We start from the raw sequence: 18,994 nt of genomic DNA, 5'->3' as shown, positions 1-18,994 counted from the left end.
CGGTAAAAAGAAATTAGTAAAGTAGCTGAAGATAATCCTCTTATGAACTGAGGCAAGTCACTCCTATCTCCTTTTTCTTGTTTCTCTTTGCCAGCTCCAAGGACATTTATTGGCTTCTCCATTGGCCTTGGCTCTTCAGTTGTTGATATGATATACCTTTTTATTTAAAATTTTTTGTTAGTCACATGATGTAATTGTATATTTTCTTGTTTGTAAATAAATGACAGTGGATCTTTGCATTAATGGTATTAACAAATTTATAATTACAGAACAAGACAGCCATCATTGATTACACTTCTGGGCGCTGCTTTGTGATGCCTCTTGACCGTAGACATGTTCTCCCACCTCGCACAGTGTATGACTTGGTCAAGAAAATGTGGATGGGTATGTAACCGTTAATGACTTGACTACTGTAAAGGTGTCTGTTGTCAGTGATGTATTGAAATAATTTTGCAAAAGATATTAGAAATCTGAAAGGGAAGTAGTTTGAACAGAAATTGTATTTCAACAATAATGTCATAAGTTAGTGAGTGAACCATTATCCCATTAGCTTCACCTGGCTGAGGCTTTTGGACAGCTTGGAGAGTGAGTTATCTTCCACTACTAAGGATAGCCTATGCTGACCTAATATAGCTGAGCATTTGTTCCTTCTTGGCTCAAGGAAGGAGAATTATACAGCCAAGGAGGAGAGAGGTGACTCTGGGAAGAAAACTATTGTATTACTTTTTTGAAAAATCCTAAATATTAAAATTACATGAGGGCCACTGTGAAGCTGAAAGTTTGTCAGTATAATTTGCAAATACAATATTGTTCCATAGCTGTAAACCAGTGCCTTACTTGAGCCATAAATTTTGGTATCCAGAGAATGCCTAGACAAAATTCTATTAAAATAAACAAGTTCATTGTTCATACGCAGAAGAAATGTTCGCTCTAACAATAGGATAATCTTCTAGCACCCGCTAGAAACCTTTTAAAAAACAATCAAAGATCGTAAAGCTAGGAACCTGTGGCATTTGCAACTTATGCGTTTATGAGGTGGAAGCTAGTCACCGACCGAGCTTTGATCCTCGTGAAATGCCAGCCTCTTTGACCACCTTGGAGAGTGGTTGCTTGCTTTTGCGCTCTCCTTCCTAAGCCCATGATTTATAAGGGCTTTGCTTTCAGTGTGTGTGTATGTGCCTGCTTGTGTTTTATCATGGATTCCGCCAAGAGTTCTAGGCCCTGTCAGGGTATGTGTCCAGGCATTCCAGGATTTCCTTGTTTGATGTTTTTGGCTTCTTTCATTACTGACCCCCATACCACTTGCAGTATGTGTCATTCCAGTTTTTATACCATCACTAATCCTTGCCCGGAAGGTTGTTCCTGGTCTTTGTCGTGGTGGAAGGCTTTCTACAAGTAGAGGGAGCTCCATAGGGTATCTACTTGTCCTTCTTGGGAAGGTTTCTCGCTTCCCCAAGTGGACAATTCGGCTTCCCCCTTCTTCCAGAATTTTTCCCTCTGCTACTTTTGACGCCCTGTCTCCTTCCTTTTCTGCCATTGATTCATCTTTGGAACTATTGGGAGTTGTACAGGATGATTTTGTGTAGTATAACATTGCCCCCTCTCTAGTGGCAGGTAATCTCCCTCCCTGGAGAGAGAAGGCAACTCCATCATCTTCCTTCGTTTCAGATATGGAATTGCACGAGATGGCGGCTGTTTGGGCCTCCCTAGGCCTACGGGGTTCCCCCTCCTTGGATGGTCTATTGCCGCATTTCATGTTTGCTTGCCATCCTCCTCCGGTCCCCCCCATCAGTCCCCCTCTCCCTCCTCAATTTTGCAGCATGTTAATGCTTTGATGGCTCCCTGTGCACGAATAGGTCATCTGAGTTTCTCCCCTCTCCTCTCATGTAGCATGGAAGTACAGGCAGTCCCAGGTTCATTGGCGGACTTGGTTATCGGCGATCCGGTTTTAAGGCGCTTGCTTAGTGCCATAAAATCGGTGATTTATGGTGCCATAACGGGCTGAGTTCTGGTTATCAGCACCATAAGGGTGCTTATGACGCCGATAACTGGTTATCGGCACCATAAGCGCCATTATGGCGCTATAAATCGCAGAGTTAAGGTTAATTGCGGTGTTTGCTTATCGGCACACCCCCGGGAATGGAACCACCGCCGATAACCAGGCACTGCCCGTACTATAGGCCGCCCTGGTTATCAGCGGACTCGGTTAATGGGCATCCAGTTTTATGGCACTTGTCTAGTTCCATAAAATCTTCGATATATGGCGCCATAACATACCTAATAGAGGTGCTGTTAACCAATTATTGGTGTTAGCTTGCCCTCCTTTATCAGGTTGTAGTCTGAGGCTAAGGCCTTCTCTTACCTGGGCCACCTCAGTATTAATTTGTTGGCCAAGCTGCTCCTGGTTAGTAGGGAAAAGGCCTTGTTGAAGATGACAGGTTCGATGGATTCTGAGTCCTTGTCGTCTCTTTGTAATGGAGACCACCTGGAATGACAGCTTCTCTTCATGAGAATGCAATTAGAATCACTCTCGCCCTCCACCTCCTCCTCCAAGGCATAGTAGGCAGTCTCCTCCGAGGCAGTGTGACGGTCTCCTCCAAGGAAGTCTGCCAAGCAGTCAACATCTGTTAGGGCTCCTCAGCTTACTGCTCCATTTAAGTCTACGCCCCTACAAACCAAGCAGAGGGGCTAGAATTAGGCCAAGTTGCAATACCATGGAGCAGAGAAGTGGGTAGTGGATGTCCTCCAGGTGGGGTATCTGCTACCTTTCAACTTTCTTCCCTCTCTCTCAGATCAACCCCTCCTCAACATGACTTATGCTCAAGGCTCTCCGAAGTATTTAGCTCTCAGAGAGGAAGTGTTGATGATGGACAAGGGCGCAGTGGAGGAAGTGCACCGTCTTTCACCAGGGATTTACAATTGAATTTTCCTGGTTCCAAAGGCTACATGTAATTGGAGACCAGTGATATAGGTCTTTCCACACTGAACCACTTCATCAGGAGGACGAGGTTCAGAATGGAGACGCCCCGGACAGGTTTGGCAGCCTTAAGGGAGAACAACTTTATGCTGTTAATAGACTTGAAAGATGCTTACTTCCAGATTCCAGTTCACCCTTCGTCCAGGAGATTCCTTCGCTTCAGCCTTGGAGAGGAAGGGTTTCAGTTCAAGGTCCTACAGCCCCTCAAGTGTTCTCATGCTCAAGGGATTCGACTGTTGAGGTACCTCTATGATTGGCTGGTTTTAGCAAGTTCCATAGAGAAGCTGGTTGGGGACAGGGACCGTCTGCTCCAGTTTTGTTGGAGGCTAGGCATTGTGGTAAACCTGGAGAAGTCAAATTTGCTTCCCAGCCGGAGGATTCTATACCTGGGTATGTCTATAGATATATATGGCAGTGTCAAGGTTTTTTCCATCAGACCAGAGGTTGCAGAAGTTCAGGTCTGTGGCACACTCCTTCCTTGCACAGTCTGAACAGCCAGCTCTCCAGTGGCAGGTTCTTGGAATCTTGTCTTCTCTCGAGAAGCTGGTCCCTAATGGTCGACATTACTTTCACTGCAGTGGTAATTTTAGGAGTTTGGTCCCAGCAGAAGATTCTCTTGAGCAATAGGTACCTCTCTCAAAAGAGGTGAGAAGAGACCTACAGTGATGGTTGGACAACCAGAGTTTTATGGTAGGAGTCCCTCTACATTCATCCCCTCTGGATTTACTCATGTTCTCGGATCTTCCGTCAATGGTTGGGGTGCTCAACTCAAGGAGCTCCTGTCTCGGGTGTTTGGAGTGTGGAGAACAAGCTGCTTTACATGCATTTTGTTAGAGGCTTTCTGATGTCAGACAACACCATGTTGCTGGCCTATGTGAATAAACAGGGGGTGCTGGTGTCTCACCAGCTCCACTTGTTGACAATCGAGATGCACCAGTGGGCGATCTACAACTCTGTAGAGCTCATGGCCAGGTATATTCCAGGCAAGAGGAATGTGGTGGCTGACAAGTTAAGTTGTCAAGAGTCAAGTCCTAGGTACGTAGTGATCTCTGCATCAGGACGTAAGCAGACATGCTGTTTCACCTTCGGGGAAGACTTATGTAAGACCTCTTCGCCACTCGTGTCAACATGAAGCTGGAGGACTACTTCCTAGTGGTCCCGGATCCTCTTTCTCTGGTTGAGGATGCTCTACAGAATCCCTGGGACAATCTCGAGGTGTACGCCTTCCCTCTGTTCTGCCTGATCTGTCAGGTCCTGAACAGCAATGAGTTCCATGATTCTCAGGATGACCTTGATGGCTCCTCTGTGGCCATAGGCAGAGTGGTTCCCAGAACTTCTGTGTCTTCTGTCAGCAGTTCCGAGAGAAATTCTCCCTTGGTACAACCCCCTTTGCCAGCCTCATGTGGAAAGGTTCCATCAGTTGGTAGGGTCCCTATCGCTTCAACTGTAGACTTGTCATGTATCTCCTGCAAATGAGAGGCTTTTCTTGCAAAGCAGTGGGCTATATGTCCAACTATCTCAGGAGGTCTTTGTCAGCGGTTTACCAGGGCAAGTGGGCTGTCTACTGTGATTGGTGTCATCTCAGGGTTTATCTCCACTTGAAACTTCTATTCAATGGATAGCGGATTTTCTAATCTTTCTCAGAAATGAGAAAGGCCTTCCCTTCTCGGCTGTCAGAGGCTACAGGGCTGCCTTGAGTTGGTCTTTGCGCCTGAAGGGTGTGGACATCTCTTCATCTTGGGGAATCTTGATGTGGTTAAAAAGTTTTGAACAATCCTATTCACCAAGAGAACTAAAACATCCGACGTGGGATCTTACTCTGGTCCTGAGTAGTCTCACTTGAGCTCCATTCGAGCCACTACGTCGATCGTCGGACAGGAATCTGACTTGAAAGGCAGTTTTCCTGTTGGCTTTGGCTTCTTCAAAGAGAGTTGGAGAGCTTCATGGCCAGAGTTATAATGTTAAACACACCAGTGATCACGGGGTGCATAATGACAGATTTGCCTCGTTTTCAATTCCCTCCCTGAATGAGTTTGTTGACAGCAATCTGCAGGAGTTATTGCTTTGCCCCATTAGAGCTCTGCGCTGATATCTATAAAGGACTCGTCACGTAAGGCCTAGGTGTCATAGACTTTTTGTTAGCACAGGCCAATCCAGAAGGGAAGTTTCCAAGAATACCTTTTTGTTCTGGCTGCTTGAGGTGATTAAACAGGCGTACTCCTCACCTTCTAGTTCTGTCACAGGTTCTTTGCAGGCTAAACCACATGACATAAAAGGAATGAGTTCCTCTCTGGCAATTAAGAACTTGTCTGTTCATAGGGTAATGAATGCTGGTTCCTGGCTTCGGCAGACTACATTCACTTCCACTTACCTGAAGGACTGCCCACAGTTCCTTGGACACTTTTTTTTTTTTCTTGGGTCCAGTGGTGGCTGCCCAACAAGTTGTGTAGCTTATCTAGTGCCCCTGGCAAGACAGTTTGTATCTTACCTAAGATGCTTGTGTGGAAGAGAGAATGACAGTTGGCTGGTTTCCTCCTTTCTCTTTTTTCCTTTTTTTCTTATGGGCGGGTTGAAGAATAGACACATCAAACACTAACTGGTCTGATACAGGCGAGTGTGGTAACCATACTGGTTGCAGTTATTTGATTTGTTCCTATACAATAAACAAATCTGCTTCTCAGTAGCACTTAGTCCTCTCTCTGGCAAGGGTAGGGAGGAGTGGTAGCAAACCCCTGTGGCCTACAGTGTTTGTTGCTTGAACAGACAGAGTTCGCTTTACCTTCCACACATGCAATGAATCTAGACATGTCTCATTATGTTTAATCCCAGCAGGCTGAGTTTTTAGATACTTGTTTATCTATTCTTTCATGGGCTCAGGCCCCCTTCTCTAGAACTCAAATCTCCTAGGACAGGTGGTCAGGTGGGCTGAACCCCCTGCCAGTTCAGGGTACTTGTTCTTTCCTCCAAGTTTAAGTCTATCCTATTGTTAAGACTGAAGGTTTGTTTCACATATAAACAAATGACAAATTTTTAATCAATGTGTATTTTTCATAGCTAACAAATGTTATAGATAATATGATAGCATTGGTAATAAGAGTGTCTCTCCCAGATATAGTTGCATCCCTGTCAGTTATCATAAATTTTGTTCTGCTTTGCCATGACCAGTATTTTCAAGGAGCTTGATGTAATTGTTATGTATATATATTCCAGTGAGTAGTATTGCCATAAGGCATATTTGCATTTGATAAGTTTTGAATGTTACAGAGCCTTAATTTCATTACACACAGGTTACTACAATATTGACACTGGAGTTGTACGACAGACCATGCGTGTAACCTATCCAGCAGTGAGCAACTATGAACCATTTGGAGAGTACATATCTGATCAATGCTCCAACTACCCTACTTTTGTTCTAGTGGAGATCAATTCCCCAGGTCAGTATTGTATTATTTTTATTATTGTTGTACATTCTTCTCTTTGTATGCAATAATGTTGGACACAATCAATATGAATATACTTTTGCTTTAGCTGTTTGTAATAGTATAAATTTAATGTAGTGATATTTTTCACAACACGAAGTAAGAAAGTAGAAATATACAAATGCAATTTTCTCGCAAAAATACTTGTACAGAATTGCAAAATAAGAAAAAATCACTTAATCTAAATTGTATTTAACCTGAGAACTGCTACAAGCCTCTTGAGCGGCTGTTTGGGGAACTGCTATAAGCCTTTTCAGAGTGATATTCGCTATCTCTTCTCATGACATTTCTTAACTTGCATTATTTTTTCATGATAAAACTATTTGTCTTTTATAAGATTAAAATAATGCTTAGCTCTATTGTACTCATATATATTTATGTATAATAAAAATAAATCTCCATTGACCAAATTTAACTATTATGCAGAGAATTAGTGAAATGTAGTTCTTTTCAGTCAAAACTTGTTTTATATAATAATATTTTGGAAACATGCACAATAAAAAAACATACCAACAAACATACACACACACTTACACAATATCACTACATAATATCCTGCTCAGTAAAAGAAATAGAAGAAGCGGCAACTCCCAAAACCTACGTCAGCACGCGGTTGCTTAGTGTAAATTATGGCAACACTCCAGAATGTTTTTGTTTTTCTGATGAGTATCTGATGAGTGGTTGTTTTAAAATAAAGGTAGTAAACATAACAGAGTATGATAGTAAGTATATTTTGTATCGGGTATGTCTAAAGTTCTATTTTGATAACAATGAAAGCGACTTACATATTGTTGCATGTGCGCGCGCACACAGAGTGAGTCACGATAGTCTTTTTATGAAATATGTTATGTGGTGTCTATATTCATTACTTATTTCCATGATAAGAATTTTCTATATTTTATGTATGTTCTTGCGATAGGTGGTGGTGGTTGTGATTTTTCTGTGGTACATAATTATACAGATGCTTACAAGAAAACCAAAAACAAAACCATGAATAAAATAAAACACAAAGCTTCTGTAATTAGTCTGAATTGTATCAAATAACCACTAGGTCATAATTTTACATAAATAAATTTATTCGAATTAGTTACTAGGCTTTTTATAGAAAACTTCAGTAATCAGAAGTAAGATTTTACATAAATACACGAATTGTTTTTTTTATGTAATTTAAATACTAAAGTGTTTTCTTTGTTATAGTTGTGATTTAATATGTTTGCAAAAGACTAGGAGATTGCATCATTTTTACTCATTTTGTTCATTCATATATGATAGGATTTTTTACAGAACTTTCTAAGTAATAAAGATAAAATATTCTCTCTAAATATTATAAATATAATTTTAACCTACTTTACATTAATAGCAACTGTAATAATAGTTACTACTTGAATAGTTAAAGAAAAAAATATGAAGCAAATAAAATATTTGTGACCAATAAATGCTACTATAGCAACTAGAAAGATCATTCATTTTTTTGAGAATAGAAAAAATCCTATACTCTAGGATTTGAAAATATAAAGTAATTTATAAAAAGTGATTTATACAAAATATAAAGTAATTTATACAATTTACTAAGTTGCTGCAAAAAATAGCCTAAAACATCACAACGTAACAAGGAGCGTAGTAAGTAAAAATACGCTGTCCTCTACTGGGCCCAACAATAAGCCCGTTATACCCAGCTTATTCCCCAGCCATGAGTGACAACTGACAGACCCGGTACCCATGATACTACTGCACCACCTATTCGTCGGGCAAAATGCCACGTCACGCAATAAATGTAACTTTGATTGTTTATAACAAATAACAGAGAAAGAGGGGAGAAATTTTTTGTTAATACTTGCACGAAGTAATTACAGTGGTGTTGGTAAACATATGTACTATTAGATTCTGAAGAGTTACATTTTTGTCAAGATAGTCGAAACACTGGACTGTTATAAAATAATATTGACGCATTTCTCTGGTTAAGATAATTAGTAACTACATGTAGTGCCATAAACATTCAGGCAAGGGACTCGCCAACTAAAGATCATTTCAGTCGAGAGAGATTCTCATAACTGATTGACAGTATGAGTCATTATTTTATCTTTTTCTCAAACATTTGCATAAACAACAAGTTAGGGAATTGTTTAAATTCTTTGGTCATCTCTTGGTTAGAGATAGTGATAATTATAGTATACTTATTGTGCTATTTCCGAGGGAACACACTTGTGAGTAAGTAAAACATATTATATACATAATGGTAGTGGCTGTGTGTGTGTGTGTGATCATTTAAAAAAAAAGCTCATTGTGCAGTATTCTGTCATTACAAAATTTAGTGGATTTATTTTAGCTGTAACTTTTATTTTACAGAATTTCCATCTAGATTCTTGTTGCTGGTAGTGTTTGCAAACTTTTCATTTATACTTTGGTTACTCCTTGATGGTCAAGAATCTTTTCCATTTTTTAATACAGGGTGCTGTGGTGATTTGACAAATATCCAATGTAACTTCTTGATTTTTTGCTATATGTACTTTGTTTATGGGAGTATCACAGGAGATTTTTTGATAATGATCTTCTATATTTCCTTTAAAATTTTTCAAACTTTGCAGTTTTGTTGTACAGTACAGTGGAACCTCTGTTTTCGTACATAATCCATTCCAGAACGTCCCACAAGGACTGAAACAATAATTCCCATAAAGAAAAATGTAGATACAATTAACCCTTAAACGCCGAAGCGGTAAAAAGAAAAATGTCTCCCGTGTGCCGGAGGTGTTTCAGAGTGAGCGCGGAAGCGGAAAAAATATTTTTTTCAAAAAATCTCAGCGCGCTTAGTTTTCAAGATTAAGAGTTCATTTTTGGCTCCTTTTTTGTCATTGGCTGAAGTTTAGTATGCAACCATCAAAAATGAAAAAAATTATCATTATCATATATAAATAATGCGATATATGATAGCGCAAAAACGAAATTTCATATATAATTGTATTCAAATCGCGCAAAACGGTTAAAGGTAACAAGTTACTTTTTTTTCGTTGTAATGTACACTAAATTGCGATCATTTTGGTATATAACACATTGTAAAACTATAAAAGCAACACAGAGAAAATATTATCACAAAATAATGCATGAATTCGTAATGCGCGAACATAAACAAATATTTTTTTCAAAAATTCACCATAAATCTAAATATTGTCCTAGAGACTTCCAATTTCTTTCAAAATGAAGACAAATGATTGAATATTACTATACTGTAAGAGTATTAGCTTACAAATGCAGTTTTCGACCATATCTGACGAGTTAAAGTTGACCGAATGTCGGTTTTTTTATATATATAATATTTTTTATATGCAATTATTTAGGAAAGAATAAAACGAAAAAAACAACCTTCAAATATTTTATGCTTTATTCTACATGAAATTGTGCACATTTTCATATATAAAACTCTATGAAATGCCTAATATGAAACGGAGCAAATATTCCGAGAATGGGACATAAACATTTCGGAGATTTGTGGCGGAGAATCCGCGTGCGGAGGGAAGGAAAGTTTTTTTTTTTAAATTCACCATAAATCTAAATATTGTGCTAGAGACTTCGAATTTGTTTCAAGATGAAGATAAATGACTGAATATTACTAGACTGTAAGAGTTTTAGCTTACAATTGCGTTTTTCGACCATTTCGGTAGAGTCAAAGTTGACTGAACGTGGTTTTTTTTTCTATTTATTGTGATATGCAAATATTTCAAAAATGAGAAAAGCTACAACCTTCAATTATTTTTAGTTTTATTCTACATGAAATTGCGCACATTTTCATATATAAAACTTTATGTAACGGCTTATTTTAAATGGTGCAAACATTACCACAATCGCACGTATGATTTTTTCGGAAGTGTTACTGCACGGACGTAAAGAAAATGTGATTTTTTTCATAATTCACCTAAATCGAAATATTGTGCTAGAGACTTCCAATTTGTTGCAAAATGAAGGTAAATGCTTGAATATTACTAGAATATAAGCGTTTAGCTTACAATTGCGTCTTTTTACCATTTCGTAGAGTCAAAGTTGACTGAAGGTTGAAAATTTGTCACAATTTTTTATATGAAAATATTTCAAAATTGATAAAAGCTACAAACATGGGATGTTTTTAGTTGTATTGTGCATGAAATTGCGCACATTTCCATATATAAAACTTTACGTAACGGCTAATTTTAAAACTTGCAAACATTACCACAATCGCATGTATGATTTTTTTCGGAAGAGTTACCGCGCGGACGTAAGGAAAAAGTTTTTTCATAAAATTCACCAAAATAAAGCGAAATATTGTGCTAGAGATTTCAATTAGTTGCAAAATGAAGGTAAATGATTGAATATTACTAAAATATAAGAGTTTTTTTAGCTTACAATTGCGTTTTTTTACCAATTTTCGGTAGTCAAAATTGACCGAAGGTTGAAATTTTGGCACTTATCGTTATTTATACAAAAATATCTCAAAACTGATAGCTACAATCATGTGTATTTTTTTGTTGTATTCTACATAAAAATGCACATTTTCATATATAATACTTCATGTTACGGCTAATTTAAAATGGTACAAAAATTATGTCAAAGTGACGAAATAATTTCCGAGTTGTGTCACAGATACTTTTAGTGCGACAAGAAAGAAATTCGCGCTTGCGCGCCTGCGTAACGATTGTAAACAAAACAACACCCTCGATGAGAACTCCCAGCATACCCCCAAGGTGCATGATTCAAAAGTTTTCGGCTGGTAGGCCTATAAGTATTTTTCCGCGAATTTAAAAAAAAAAATTTTTGAGTCGACGTATGGTATGTCCAATCGGTATACGGGAGACATTTTGACTCGACGTTTAATACGTCCATTCGGCGTTTAAGGGTTAATGTGTTCCAGACACCCAAAAATACATTTTATAGGGAATAAACAGTTTTACATATACAAAACAATGGGAAATATTTGTAAATGACTAATGAAATGAATAAATGAACATTTGACATCACACTTAACTTTATGGAAGACTTGTTAGTGTATAAAAGACAGAGAGGAGGGGGAGAGGGAGGTGGGGAGGTTATTGTTTAGAAGGAGAATCTCCCTCCAGAAGGACTTCAGATATCAAGGACCTATCTGGGGTTACTTCTCTTTATTTTTTTTACTGGCACAATCTGGGGTTACTTCCCCTCTTTGGTTTTTAGTGACACTAAGACCACCTTGAGAATCACTCGACCCCTGTTGCACAACAAAACTGTCCAGAGACATTTGTTTCTGGCGTTTCTTTAAAATTTGCCTAAAGTTAAACATGGCATTATCATTAAACATCTTGGAGAGACAGATTACATCATCTTTGTTGGGTAATTCTCCACAAAATTTTGTACATCACTCCACTTTGCAAACATGTCCTTAATCACTAAAGTAGGCAGATTATGTATGCCTGTTCACTTTTTTCATTTTTCAAAGCAGCCTCTTCTGGCCTTAAATTCACTAACAGCAGTGCTTGTTGCATGTATTTTCTCATTGAAATTGGCATGCAACACCCACAAACTCTGCTACGAGTTCTTTCTTAAAAATTCTAGTGTTTCTTGCCTTTTTTACAGAAGAGCTGTCACTTGGAATTTTCTTTGGCCCCATGTTGGCTTATTTAGCAGTTGCACTTGAGTAAAAACACAAAAAGCACAAAAACAATGAACACAAAAGCAAAATGGGTCACAAAAAAGCCTAGTCAGGCAGTAGGCCCTGGCAGGGGCATTTCTGAGTGTACAAAATCCGAAGATATGTACGAAACCCAAGACAAAATTTTGTTGAAAAAAGTATGGGAAAACTGAATCTATGAAAACCAGGGCATACAAAACCCGAGGTTCCACTCTACACATATTGTTTTCAGTTTTTGCAGGTTGTATTGATTTCAGTTTATAAATCGTTGTCAATGCCGTGTCATTTTTAATGTCTCCCTCATATAGTACATATGATTTATCAGTTTTGTTGAGCATATTCTTTTTTGATTGATTGGTTTTGTTTTATTAATTCTTGTATCAGCCCACCAAGTTACTATATGTTGGTTAGGAATGGGAGTAAGCCTACAAATTACTTTGTTGTTTTTGGGGTTAGGAAAGTTCTTTGGAAGAGCCTGAATAGGTCTGAAAAATGTGTTTGTACCTACACGATATACAAATCCTCGGTCCTTTACATAAGGAATTACTTTCGGCGTAGCTGGAATTACGGCCATAAATTCTTGAACAAGGTGGTTAGGCAGTAACTACCATGTGGCAGGCGGGTAGGCTAGCCTGCCCGGATGTAAAGACTCCACTTTGCTTTCGGCCGTCTTCCGATGAAGACGTGTGTTTGCGAGCTCTTGCTGACTGGTCAGTGATCATTTTTACCTGGTGGGATCTTTCTGGTTTATTTTTGTTTTTTAAATAAATATGTATATACGGTGTTTGATATTAATATTTAATAAAATTAATATACAAACCCACTTTTTGTGATAGCCTTTATAGCTGCCTTTCTACTTTGTGTTAAGAGTCGGCGGCAAAGGTATGCCAACATATTATTTACATTCTTTCGCCCTTTAACATGAGGAAGAGAGATTTATTTAACGAGAGGATGAGACATGTATTTAACGTGAGTGATATTGATCCTGTAACGAGACATGTATTCATCCGAAAATTACGCTTAAGCTTGGGAATTACAGAGGGAAACTTCAAAGGATTGTCCTTGCTTTGTTTTTATGGTAATTTCTCTTCTTCATCCTTTCACTTACTATCGGACGAAGTTAGAAGAAGGGGCGTGTGGTGTTGGTGTTTGGGGGATCTCCTCTCACTTCAGAGGGTGGTGCCCTTGGATGCGAGAGGAGTATCCTTATTACTTTAATAATTTTGTCCTTATTTTACAGACTAACAGTGGTGATTGTGTTTACAGCAGTATTGGTTGGATATCTCTTCGTATCGGTTATCCTAACCTTGGAATTGTACCTGTGACTCGTAGTGTGTGTACTGATCCCCTGCTGATAATCATATTCATTTACCACTACTACTCTGGAGTTATGTCACTGGACAAAGCTTTTGTGCTGCCATGTGATGTTTATCTATTCCTGGTGGTAGAAGTTGGCAGAATTTGGAGGAATCGAAGAGGAAGAGAGCTCGTCAAGTGTCGTCATCCTCCTCTTCGAGATCATCATATTTTCATGTCTCCACCCCTTCAACTCCTAAGGCTTTGCCATAGAAGAGAAGGTGGTCTCCCCCGCTAAGAAGTCTCGTCATGGGACTTCTAAGGGTCTGTCTTGCTCCAGTGAAACAGGTGGGTCTTCTGCTGGTCCGAACGGGGCCCGTCTCTCCTTCCTCGGGGAAGAAGACTGGGACCATGGAGATACCAGCCACTGCTGGTACCTCCTCTCCTGGCTCCAGAGGTTCCACCTCCGGACCGGGAACCGTCTCGGCCGCTTGCTTGCAGACTGGTGATTACGCTCACCTTGTCAGGACCCAGGCACGGAGTGGAAGGATGGCAAGAGTCGCTCAGGTGACTCTAGCCAGACTGGTGATCGCTCTCGCAGTGATCGTCCGGTACCCAGGGTTGGCATGATGTTCCTGCGGGACTGTCCACGCAGAGACCGGTGGAGGCTGCCCATTCAGCCCTCTTGAGAGGTTTCGGCCTCAACGAGGACTTGGAAGAGTCGGAGGACAGTATCGGCTGTCTCCTGTCAGGTGCACGCTCAGCCCCGCCCAGACGAAGCTTCGCCTGCCAGGCGAGAGTTTCGTAACCCTCCTCGAGGAAGCGTTCTCTCCACTGCTGCTCACGCAGGTCCCTCCGGACAGGTGCAGTTGGGCCGTGTTGCTACCGCAACTACCCCAATTCCGTCCTGTCCTGGATGGAGGACCTGTCTGTTGTCCTGAAGAAGCTGGCAAAGAGGAAGTCCAGGAAGAAGAGGAAGGTGTCGTCATCATCTCTGTTGTTGTCTTCTGCCGCCTCTTCCCCTTCGACTTCCAAGGCCCCCCAGCTGAGGAAGAAGAAGGTGGCCTCCCCCCCCCCCCCCCCCCCCTCCCCCCCCCCCCCCCCCCCCCCCCCCCAAGGAGTCTCGCATAGAGACTTCTAAGGGTCTGTCCCACCAGGTGGGTCTTCTGCTGGTCCTTCCGTTCCTCCAGGAACGGGCCCCGTCTCTACTTCCCCAGGGAAGAAGATGACGGGGACTGTATGGGTACCAGCTACCACTGGTACCTTTGCTCCCGGCTCCAGAGGTTCCACCTCCAGACTGGGAACCGTCTCGGCCGCTCGCTTGCGAGCGTCACCGAGTGTACGGTCACCTACAGGTGACCGTGCAGCCAAGGTCCAGACTGCTGAGTATACTCATCGTGTCAGGACCCAGGCACGGAGTGGAAGGATAGTAAGAGTCGCTCAGGTGACTCTAGCCAGACAGGTGATTGTCTGGTACCCAGGGTTGACGTGGCGTTCCCACCAGACCTTTCACGTGGCGAGGCTGGGAAGAGGTCCCCCCTGGTCACCAGGTCCGCCTGGACCTGGTCACCGGGTCCAGCCTCGGCTGGACCTGGTACCGTGGCGTGTCGATAGGGCGGTGCTCGCTCTCACCACGTTAGTGAACACTACCAGTCACCCGACGGTCGCTCCCACCGGGAAAGGACGGCTCTCACGACTGGTAGCAGCTCCCCTGACGCATGAGACCGACGCTCTGTCCTCGGTCCAGCGCTTCTCCGCAAGGAGACCGTTGGTCCAGACCTGCAGATCAATCACCACCACGGGTTGGCGATATCCTGTAGTCCTCCCAGCCTACTAGTTCTGCTAGTAGACAGGGTAGGAGCGTCAGGTCTCCCTCACCTGTCCCTTCAACCTCCTCGGGCTACACTGGGAGGAACGAGGCGAACAGGAGTGACCGTGATGAATGCACTTTTTACAGTTCGGCCACGAGCCTGGTCCGGTCTTGGGACCAAACAGATCTTACGCTCAAGTGGTTGGAGGAGATCGTGGGGGCTGGTGAGGACGATGACGCTTTCCTAGACTCGTGGAGTGACCATCACCGCTGTTCACATGATGGTCCGGCTGGACCGCGCATAGAGAGACCGGTGTGGGCTCCCCCTTCGGTCCCCTTGAGAGGTTTCGGCCTCGATGAGGACTGAGACGTGTTGGAGGATGTTATCGGCTCTCTCCTGTCAGGTGCACGCTCAGCCCCACCAAGATGACGGTCATGGTGAGGGCAGACGTTTCACCTACAGTACGAGTTTTGTAACCCTCCTCGGGAAAATGTTTTCTCCTTACGGTAACGTTTTCGTAGACTCGGAGCAGCCATCACCGCAGGTTGATGGCTGCCCGTAACACGCTTCTCTGACTGCTAGTTCCGCTGGCAAGGCGAGCGAGAGCGTCCCCTCTTCCTCCCCCATTCCTTCTCTTCCTATGGCTGCGACAGGAATGGGAAGGATCCTGCAGAGCATTCTCCGTAGGATTCTGCGCCGAGGCCTGCGTTCCTGGAGGGACCTTCGGGTCCTACCGGACATAAGTCCCTGTCATTGAGGAAAGATCTTGCCCATTCCTCCTCGATTTCTATGGGAATCGGGAGGACCACCACCCGATGATCATCTGACGAAATTCAGGGGGCCGGTTTTGCCAAGCGCTTAAAATTCTTCAGTCTCTCTAGCGCTCTCTGAGTGTTTTTGTCTTCTACGATCTGCAAAAACTTGGGCGAGACCACGGTCCAGAGTGGGTGAGACGAGAATTCCTGATAATTGTTTCTACGATAATAAGAAATCTCGCCGAATGCTCGAATTCCTTGGAAGCCATTAATTCCTGGAATTTCTAGCGTTCGAAGGAAGTACTGCTGCTGAAGGAAGAATATCTCGGGAGGGGCTCAGCCTGGATGGACCTGACGGTCCGTTGCCTCAGTAGGCGGTCACCCCCGGGATTGAGAAGAACGGGCAATAACATTCAATCCTCTTTTTTCCCTTTTCTTGGTTATTCCAGAATGAAAATAGGAAATAAGAGGAATTCGGTGGAGTTTACTCCTCAGAATTCGAAGCCGAGAGGCTTTTTGGTTCAATCCTAGGATTTTACCGAACATATGTCAATCCGTTCAGGATGGATAGCACCGAGAGTTTGAATGCCTCTCCAGTGCTACCGTTTCACCTTTGCTCTCTTCAGGAGGTCTATGTACAGGAACCTACAAATATACTACGTATATTTCTCTCGCGACATGCTTCTGTTATCAGTCGAATTGTCTGAGGTGTAGGCACATACTGTAGTTAACTCTACGGGTATGTGACCGAGATGAATATTTCTTCTCTTAGTTGAACTACAACTTGGGACTGCCTTGCGAGCCTCCCAAGAGTTACGGTTTTGATTTTGTTTGATTTTGAGATACTAGTGGTATTGTTTACAACATCATCACCACAGCATTTGCATTCACCGAAACCCGTTTCGGTTAAAATGCAATTGCTCGAGCGTATTTTCTTGTGCTCGATGGTTCTAGCCGAACACATTTCTTCATGGAATGGATTACCTGGCAACTCAGGATGACAAGTGAGCAAGAGCTAGCGGTGTCCGGGCTGCCTGCCGCAGCAGGTCCTGCTGGCTCTCCGAGATAGTTCGATCGGGTTTTGTCTCTCCTCCTCTGCGATGATTGACTGCCGAATTGAATCTCTGCCCGCCAATCACAGACTAAGGTCTCTGGTTGGCTGGAATTCTCGTATACGTGTATGACCATCTCTACTGCACGCCTTTTGCTGTTGCTAGAATTTTCAGACAGAGGTATCTCTCTAGACTCTTTATCATCTTTGTTTACCTCACGGTAACAGAAGTCTGTAGCCTAGTCTTCCGCTTCATCACAGCAGAATGTTTTCTTCAGACATCTGAGTTTGTCTTCTAAATGCATCTCGTAATTCGTAGGTGTGCAATTACTCTTTGTTCACCATGAATTGTAGATTAATAACGGAAGACTTCGCCTGTTCCCCGCCCTGCCAGCTCTACTTCCAAAGTAATAGAAATGTCCTCCCTGATCCAGCCCATGAGAAGCAGTTCGTCAGGCAGTACAATCCCTGGGTTATCATCACTGAAAGACGCTCCGCTTTCATTGCAAACTCAGACTTCTCACCAAATAGCAATGAAATGGCAGTTTAGCAATTTCAGTCCTCTGTAAAACAACAGGGATTAAAACTGTCTTCACTGGTTGGTGTCATTGACAGGACTTTTTCTACATTCAGAATCTTGAGAGTTAACTTCTCTCGATTCAGTTGTGAAGACGTAGGTGCGCATTCACCTAAGTCTTTCACTGGCATATAGTATTGTTTCTCCTTAGTTGAGATTCAACTACTATGAGAACTTCTGTCTTGCCATCAGGGAGCTCGGTCTCTAGAAGGCAATTGACTTCGTCTGATGGGCGCATGCCTTGAGAGAATCATCATCTCGTCTCCCAACATTGGTGGCGAACATGATAGACGATTTGTATGGTTTCTCAGCATAACCCCTTCAAAAGGCGAGTTTCATGTGGCTACTTCTCAGATGCATGACTGCTCGCCTCACACTGAGCGCAGTCAGTCAGCAGCTGTTGAAGAGTCCGAGACCGTCATGAGCTATGCTGTGGACTTAGTATTGGTTGATCCAGATCAGTCATTACTGTGTTCTATTGGCTTGTTGCTGTACCCATAAGGATTGACACCCACCACGGAGTGTCGGTGTCTTTATCCGCTGCCGAATATTACGAGACCGTGAGAGACTTCTTTGTAGTTGGATAGTCCAGTGGATGGGTACATGTTATCACTCCGAAGAATATGTCGGACAGGAAGATAGATAAGGTGCGACCATATTTATCTTTCCCTTCGGGCCTGCCCACAGGGCCTTGGAACCTCATTTCCTTGGACCAGTGGTGGATGCTTGCAGGTTGTGTTTGCTTACCCAGCTCCTTCAAGAGGACAAGTTGCATCTCACCTATGGTTTGCTGTTCTAGAGGTAAGAAGGATGTGAGAGTGACTGGCCTCTCCACCTTCCCCACCTCATCCTTCCACTCCTCTTCCTTCGGGTTGAGGACAGGACTCGAACTTACACTGGCTGGTCGGACGATTGATGCGGTAGCTTATACATAAAACATCCTTTTTATGTTTCTTATCAAAATCATAGAAGCAATCCCGCTCCTTCCTCTAGTAAGGGGAGGAAGGAGACTGGCAATAATGCAAACCCTTCCCAGAACTTTGCATTAATGTCTCCAACTCTAAATATTCTTTACTGCCCATTTTCGGATGAGTTAAGATTCTTCACTCATTTCGAAAAGGCCCAGAAGTCTGACTCTTGATCATGCAGCTCCTATACTCCGATGAAGTTGTCAGAGGCAGGGCACTCCTCCTCGCTCTTACGACTAGGAGTAGCCTAGGTGTGTAGAACTCCAGTCAGTTCTAGAGGCTCACTCAGATTCCTCCCACAAATCAGTGAGTCTTCCTTATGTAAAGGACCGAGGGTTTGTATATCGTTTAGGAATAAATCACAGTTTTTGGAAATAAATTGTATTTTTCCTAACTATACAAAACTGAGGTCCTTTACATACATGCTCACCTTATGCCACCCCTCAATCTG

The 18,994-nt window shown here is 42.4% G+C and overlaps 1 protein-coding gene across 4 annotated transcripts in view; it reads left to right on the top strand.

Moving 5' to 3' along the window:
* LOC135195024 (integral membrane protein 2C-like) overlaps positions 1-18,994 on the top strand; it is a 146,961-nt gene that overhangs the window by 123,393 nt on the left and 4,574 nt on the right. For all 4 annotated transcript variants that reach the window (XM_064221328.1, XM_064221330.1, XM_064221329.1 and 1 more), the window contains 2 exons: positions 270-384; positions 6,265-6,411. In XM_064221328.1, the coding sequence (XP_064077398.1) occupies positions 270-384; positions 6,265-6,411 (262 nt within the window). The remainder of the gene's footprint in view (positions 1-269; positions 385-6,264; positions 6,412-18,994) is intronic.

This window comes from Macrobrachium nipponense, chromosome 15 (genome assembly GCF_015104395.2).
Source record: "Macrobrachium nipponense isolate FS-2020 chromosome 15, ASM1510439v2, whole genome shotgun sequence".
Classification (NCBI taxonomy): domain Eukaryota; kingdom Metazoa; phylum Arthropoda; class Malacostraca; order Decapoda; family Palaemonidae; genus Macrobrachium; species Macrobrachium nipponense.
This window is presented reverse-complemented; position numbering and strand designations above follow the sequence as displayed.